The sequence below is a fragment of the Schistocerca serialis genome, chromosome 11 (assembly GCF_023864345.2).
Source record: "Schistocerca serialis cubense isolate TAMUIC-IGC-003099 chromosome 11, iqSchSeri2.2, whole genome shotgun sequence".
Classification (NCBI taxonomy): domain Eukaryota; kingdom Metazoa; phylum Arthropoda; class Insecta; order Orthoptera; family Acrididae; genus Schistocerca; species Schistocerca serialis.
In genome coordinates, this window is record NC_064648.1 from 148949701 (window position 1) to 148957843 (window position 8143).

General features: G+C 45.8%; 1 protein-coding gene across 1 annotated transcript in view; it reads left to right on the plus strand.

Annotated features, from left to right (window-relative positions):
- Positions 1–7544, plus strand: part of LOC126426560 (collagenase-like) — a 137831-nt gene extending 130287 nt beyond the window's left edge. Inside the window, exon 5 of the mRNA XM_050088459.1 lies at positions 7380–7544. Within this exon, the coding sequence (XP_049944416.1) occupies positions 7380–7544 (165 nt within the window). The remainder of the gene's footprint in view (positions 1–7379) is intronic.
- The last annotated feature ends 599 nt before the right edge of the window (positions 7545–8143 follow it).

Below are 8143 nucleotides of genomic sequence, written 5' to 3' on the forward strand. Positions count from 1 at the left end.
GGGCGCGAATACGTCATCTTCCAGAGGAACAGCTGTGGGATGGAAACGAGGTGGTGGTGGCTCCATCATGTTCAACTGGACATCCATGGGTCCAGTGGAGCCTGTGGAAGTCGCCAAGATGGCCAAGGAGTATCATACACTGGCTGCAGACCACGCACACCCCTTCATGATGATCATCTTTCCCAATGACAGTAGCATTTTTCAACAACACAGTGTGCCATGTCAAAAGGCCAGGAGTTTGATGGAACAGTTCGAGGAACACAGTTGCGAGTTCCAATTGATGCGATGACACCTCCCCCCAACTCGTCAGATCTGAACCCCACCGAACACTTCTGGCATCTGATTGAATGCAGAACCAGAGCTTGTCACTTCCCTCCCTAGAATTTACGGAAATTAGATGATTTGTGCGTGCTGATGTGGTCCCAATTCCCTCCAGCGAACTATCAGGGCCTCATTGCTTCCATGCCATGACATGTCGACACTGTTACCCATGTCAAAGGCGTACATACTGGCTACTGGGTAGGTGGTCATAATGTTCTGCCTGATCAGCGTCTAGATTTGAATGAAGTAGCTTTGAATGAAGTCGCCCAAGGTGACTGATGAACCCAGTCTACAAACGATTTTTTTTTCCTTTATTGAGTTTCGATTCCCCCCAAAGGGGGCAGGCTGACAGCAGCTTATTACGCTGCTCTGCAGCCTACAGACTTTTTAAAACGTAAGAAAGAAGATAAGAAACAATAAAACCAGGCGATAAAACGGTGACTTAAATTGTAAAACTGCGGAAAATTGTGGAAAGTTAAAACATAAAACAAAGGGCAGGCAAAGTGAATAAAATACACAGGAAGCAGACAGGTAACATAGTAGACAGACAATTAAAATACATGGCGACAGTCTGGTTTCTGTTCACAAGAGATCTAAAATCACACCCAGCGACAGTATGATGTCCGTTTGCAACACTTTGGAAAAGACACACAACACTAAACACTCACTGTAAACACTGCACTGAAATGTCGGCACAAAGGGGACACACCATAGCCAAGGGCAGATTGGGGGTGGGGGTGGACCTGGACAGATGAGGGGGAAAACAAGGAGGGAGGGGAGGAAAAATGAAAGGGGGAAACAAAAGGAGGGAGATGACTCATAAGGGGGGGGAGGGGCAGGGCAGACGCGAGAGGGAATGGGAAAATGCAGAGGAGGGAAACGCAAAAGGACTCGGGGGAGAGAAGGGGGGGCAGAGAGAGGGTAGGCGGGGAAAAAAGAGGATGGATGGGGGGGAGAGGGAGCCCGGAAAAAGGACAGAGGAAAGGAGGGGGGAGTGAGGATCAGAGTTGATAGGAGGCATAAATGGAGGGAGAGAGGGCATCATCCGGGAGGGAGAGTTGATGGAAGCCACCTTGGGGAAGGAGAAGAAGGATGTAGAGATGGAGGGTAGGGGGGACACAACAGTGAAGACATGGCAGGGGGTGGGGATTTCGCATACGACTTTTAAAAAAGATTTTATTCCAAATTGGCGCGGCAAGAAAACCGAGAATGTTTTACATATTAGTGCCGTCGTGAAAGACTTCGTTCTCATAAACAGAAATATTTAACGAAAATACGTCACACACTTTAAAAAGTATATGAATTGTGTAAAATGACGAAGATGCTGTGAACAATGTTTTCATGAATGCTGCTGTCGCAGACGGTGTCAATGTGTGCCCCGGTGGCGCCACCGCTTCCCTTGGAACATAAACCTTGGAAGGTACATAATCGCTGACCAATCACAAGCCGGCCAATCAGAAGCCGTTCACGGGCTATATAAGGCCACGACAGCAGCAGTGAAGACAGTCAGTCGCTCCTGACGATGATGATGGAGGCTATCGTCGAAAGCTTGAGATATTATCCTGAAGTGGCGCGGCAAGAAAACCGAGAATGTTTTACATAATATTTCAGTTTGTTCGAACACTGTTGTGTGCACTAAAGATGGGGGCCCCATTGTTATCTGCTGTTTCTTTTTATGGCAGCTATAATACTAGGTTCTGATTGGAAGAAAGGACAGGAATGTGATACATTAGGCAATGCTGGTGTGTGTGTGTGTGTGTGTGTGTGTGTGTGTGTGTGTGTGGGTGGGTGGGTGGTTGTGTGCACATCATTTTATGTATACAGGGTGTTACAAAAAGGTACGGCCAAACTTTCAGGAAACATTCCTCACACACAAAGAAAGAAAATATGTTATGTGGACATGTGTTCGGAAACGCTTACTTTCCATGTTATAGAGGTCATTTTATTACTTCTCTTCAAATCACATTAATCATGGAATGGAAACACACAGCAACAGAACGTACCAGCGTGACTTCAAACACTTTGTTACAGGAAATGTTCAAAATGTCCTCCATTAGCAAGGATACATGCATCCACCCTCCGTCGCATTGAATCCCTGATGCACTGATGCAGCCCTGGAGAATGGCGTATTGTATCACATCCGTCCACAATACGAGCACGAAGAGTCTCTACATTTGGTACCGGGGTTGCGTAGACAAAAGCTTTCAAATGCCCCCATAAATGAAAGTCAAGAGGGTTGAGGTCAGGAGAGCGTAGAGGTCATGGAATTGGTCCGCCTCTACCAATCCATTGGTCACCGAATCTGTTGTTGAGAAGCGTATGAACATTTGGACTGAAATTTGCAGGAGCTCCATCATGCATGAACCACATGTTGTGTCGTACTTGTAAAGGCACATGTTCTAGCAGCACAGGTAGAGTATCCTGTATGAAATCATGATGATGTGCTCCATTGAGCGTAGGTGGACGAAACTAAAATGAGCTCTAAGATGGAAATTAAGCGTTTCCGGACACATGTCCACATAACATCTTTTCTTTATTTGTGTGTGAGGAATGTTTCCTGAAAGTTTGGCCGTACCTTTTTGTAACACCCTGTATAATACATATCTTTGAATGTGAAGCTATATGCGTCTTTGTAATAAAACACTGATTAAATACTGAGGTATAGATGCAAACACAATTTTTTAAGTTTAAAATTAAGTAATGCAGCATGGCACTGTTTTTGCGCATCATATGAATACTACATTCTGGTTGGGAAGAGGAAGGGGAGGTTGTGTAGGACTATAGAACACAGTTCAGTTTGTTCTACCTTCTTGTAACTTGTAAATTTACTTATTTGTTACATTCATTTATTGAGACTACATCCTGACTGGGTGCTTTCTTTTAATACTTTGCTGTAATTGGTTGGTAATAAGGGGTTTTTAATTTACCACTAACACATCTGTGTTACTTCTGCCATCTTGAGCCTTTGATTGGCTTTTCGTTTGTAATACTTCACTGTGATTGATTGGAGAGAGAGTGAGACAAGAGGCAAAAAGGGTGTCAGGAGAGGGGAGAGAGGCTTGACTACCTCATGAGGTCAAAGTCAAATCTCATTGACCCTGACCCTGAATGCAGGCAACCTGCTCGAATATATGCAGTTTTCAAGCTCATTTAATTGCATATTTGGTCCAGAACACGTATAGCATTATTATTTAGGAACGTTTGTAAAATTGAAGGCTGATTTGTTTGCTATGAACCAGCTCTAAATCTGTTACGTTATTCCCCTGTCTGTGTTGAATGAGTATGTTTGCGCCATTCGTCAGTATACGAGGTTTGCCCAGAAAGTAATGCACCGCATTTTTTTTCTCAGCCGAAAACAATGCTACGAATGCGAAACGTTGACGTATGTATTATTCGAAGTCTCCTGAGTGAGCACACCAAGTTTCCATCACGTCCGACAGATAGCGTTGCTGCAGGACAGTTCCAAAATTGCGTTTGTAGCTGATGTACGGTACAAGCAACGTGCATTCATTTACTTTCTCACTGCAGAGAGAGAGAGAAAGTGTGGGGAATAGTCATTGTGAAAAGTCTATGGACCATCTGCTGTCGACAGAAGTACAGTTAGTCACCAGAAGGCGGCACGGCGGAGCTCCACGATTTGCAGCGGTCGGGGAGACCATCCACGGCTGTCACACCTGACGTGTTGCAGCGAGCTGATGTTGTCATTCGCGAGGACAGACGCATGACGGCGAGGCAGTTGGCGCCGCATCTCTCAGTCAGCAAGGGAAGTGTGGATGCAGTTATCTGCAGTTTTCTCGGATATTCTAAAGTGTGTGCAAGATGAGTCCCGTGGTGTTCAGAAATGGCTCTGAGCACTATGGGACTTAGCTTCTGAGGTCATCAGTCCCCTAGAACTTAGAACTACTTAAACTTAACTAATCTAAGGACATCACACACATCCATGCCCAAGGCAGGATTCGAACCTGCGACCGTAGCCGTCTCGCGGTTCCAGACTGTAGCGCCTAGAACTGCTCGTCCACTCTGGCGGGCTCCCATGGTGTCTAACAGTGGATCACAAATCGTACAGAACAAACATTGTTCTTGATTTGTTGCAACGTTCTGAAGCTGAGGGGGAGGCTTTCTTGTCCCGGATTGTGACAGGTTATGAAACCTGGGTTCACCATTTTGAGCCCGCAACAAAACGACAGTCGATGGAATGGCGCCATTCCCACTCCCCACAGAGGAAAAAATTCAAAGCAGCTGCTTCCGCCGTTAAGGTTATGATCACCGTGTTCTGGGACTGATTCTCGTCGATGTGACGCCATTCAGAAGTGTATGTCAACAAAACTCAAGATGCGCTTCCATCGACTTCAGCGCCCCAGCAACCCAGGAGATGTCTTCCTGCAGCACGATAAACCTTGGCACCACAAAGGTCTGAGGACTGCTGAACACCTCGCAAAACAAGGCTGGACAGTGTTACATCATCCACCCTAGGGCCCTGACCTAGCCCCCTCTGACTTCCACTTGTTTGGGCCATTTGTGGAAAACCCTTTGAGGACGATGAGAGGTGATTCACACAGTGAAGCACTGGCTTCATCGCCAGGACAAGTACTGGTACTGACAGGGCACAAACGCCCTTGTTTCGCGCTGGAGGAAGGCCATAGAACAGGATGGAGATTACGTGAGGAAATCGGGTTTGTAGATAAAACACCATTCTTTCGTCTGTGTAATTCTCATTATGTTCAATAAAGAATTGTTGAAGAAAAAAATACGGTGATTTACTTTCTGGGCAACCCTTGTACTTGTTTCATCAGCAAACGCTACAGTTCTTGAAGCATTCTCAAATGAATATGGTATATTCTTTATGGGTAAAGTGCAATCGAACGAAGCAGATGGAAAAAGTAAGTAAACTGTTAATTATTTCAACACTAATTGTCATTACTCATAATGCATTTATCCTGCTGTGGGAAAAGACGGTCAACATCTTCATGGAAAAATGTCTGTAATTGTCCACAAGACTTGGCATGCACCTCTTCGTCCGAAGTAAATCGACGTCCATGACTGCCTCTCCTCAGGGTTCCAAAGACATGGAAATCACATGAGGAGAAAGCGGTACTCTTTGGAATATGAGCGAGGGCTTTCTAGCGAAACGTATGCAAAGTAGTCGAACAACACTGACGACATTATCCTTAAACGGGATGACGCTGTCTGTCAACATTCCTGCGAGTTCGCACTTGGTGGCACGTTTCAGTCCATGCACAGGGGGAAGTGGACGTTTCGCTAAAATTGATGCACGCCATCAGGTAGTCGAAACGGTATCACCGTGTTGCAGGGTCCACACACATGTTGCCAAAGCTGTTTCGACTACACTGCAGAAGTTTTGCTGGAAAGCCATCACACTTCCTCCATATAGACCCTATACCTGGCCATGCGATTTCCACAATTTTGGAGCCGTATAGAAAGACATTCGTGGTCGCCGATTTCCTTCAGACGAAGAGATGGTCGCTTGGATACTGTCATGGTTCCGTAGGCAACTGCAAACACTTTTCCCTGAAGACGCAGTCCGTCTTGCATCACAATGTACACTACTGGCCATTAAGAATGCTACACCAAGAAGAAATGCAGATGATAAAGGGGTATTCATTCGACAAATATATTATACTAGAACTGACATGTGATTACATTTTCACGCAGTTTGGGTGCATAGATCCTGAGAAATCAGTACCCAGAACAACCACCTCTGGCAGTAATAACGGCATTGATACGCCTGGGCATTGACTCAAACAGAGCTTGGATGGCTCGTATTGTGAGGAGCCAGTTGATCGGCCACCATTGACCAGACATTTTCAGTTGGTGAAAGATCTGGAGAATGTGCTGGCCAGGGCAGCAGTCGAACATTATCTGTATCCAGAAAGTCCCGTACAGGACCTACAACATGCGGTCGTGCATTATCCTGCTGAAACGTATGGTTTCGCAGCGATCGAATGAAGAGTAGAGCCGCGGGTCGTAACACATCTGAAACGCAACGTCCACTGTTCAAAGTGCCGTCAATGCGAACAAGAGGTGACCAAGACGTGCAACCAGTGGCATCCCATACCATCACGCCGTTTGATACGCCAGTATGGCGATGACGAATACAGGCTTCCAATGAGCGTTCACCGTGATGTCGCCAAACACGGATGTGACCATCATGAAGCTGTAAACAGAACCTGGATTCATCAGAAAAAATGACATTTTGCCATTCGTGCACACAGATTCGTCGTCGAGTACACCACCGCAGGCGCTCCTGTCTGTGATGCAGCGTCATGGGTAACCGCAGCCACGGTCTCCGAGCTGATAGTCCATGCTGCTGCAAACGTCGTCGAACTGTTCGTGCAGATGGTTTTTGTCTTGCAAACGTCCCCATATGTTGACTCAGGGATCGAGACGTGGCTGCACGATCCGTTACAGCCATGTGGCTAAGATGCCTGTTATCTCGACTGCTAGTAATACGACGCCGTTGGGATCCAGCACGACGCTCCGTATTACCCTCCTGAACCCACCGATTCCATATTCTGCTAACAGTCATTGGATCTCGCGATACGATAAACCGCAATCGCGGTAGGCTACAACCCGACCTTTATCAAAGTCGGAAATGTGATGGTACGCATTTCTCCTCCTTACATGAGGCATCACAACAACGTTTCACCAGGCAACGCCGGTCAACTGATGTTTGTGTATGAGAAATCAGTTGGAAACTTCCCTCATGTCAGCACGTTGTAGGTGTCACCACCGGCGTCAGCCTTGTGTGAGTGCTCTGAAAAGCTAATCATATCACAGCATCTTCTTCCCGTCGGTTAAATTTCGCGTCTTTAGCTCGTCATCTTCTTGATGTAGCAATTTTAATGGCCAGTAGTGTAATAACAACTATGGCGATTCCTTTTGAAATGATAAACGTTTAACTTACTTTTTCTCCATCTGTCCCGTTTTCATTTCACAGCCCCTTGTGGATCAGTGCGTGATTTCTCTTGAAAGCTGCCTCAATACTTGCAGCAGAACTGCATTATATGTATGAAAGAAAAATTTTTTTTTCGTTGCAGGGCGACAGCGGTAGTGCACTTGTTATCAAAACGAAAGACGGTTTCAAGCAGATCGGCGTGGTCAGCTTTGGGTCCGCGGACTGCGACACAGCTAAACCCTCCGCTTACGCCAGAGTAACCTCCTTCCTCGAGTGGATCACCAGGACTGCCAAAATGAGGAAATGAAAAGCTGGCGCCGTCCGTGATGCGGTTCACAAGTAACGTCATCTCGTTCAACGGTGGCCTATTTAATCATGAGCTGTGTGGAGTATTCAGTTTGACAGTTTCGTTTGTGCAAAGAAATATAGATAAGACGGCAAAATGGACAACAGTTTCTTTGAGGGAATCTTTATGGTACCTCTCTGTTTGCCATATTCATTTGCTCAAGACAAGTAATGTCTACCGCATTTTGAACTTGTTTCTTCCTTAAATAATTTTGTTCTCGTTTTACCACAGATATGATGATGCTGTTTCAACAGTGCCTCATTTATGGATTATAAAAGAAATAAAATAAATGTTTCAATCATTATAATTGCCAAAACAATATGGTCTCGGACTTTGCCGTGAACTTTATACTCAGTACCGTGGCAGTCCACTCTCAGTCAAGGTAAGACTCAGAGGTGCAACAGCTGTGGTGCTCGCTGTTACTCTATAGCTCGACGGAGTGTTTCATGGGCCTGAGCGAAGCTGGAGGCGTGTATCCAGTGCACTCTGGTTTACGATATTATGTCACAGCTCCTCGTAATTTCGTTTCCAATTATTGCTGTTTTATCCACTTAATTCCA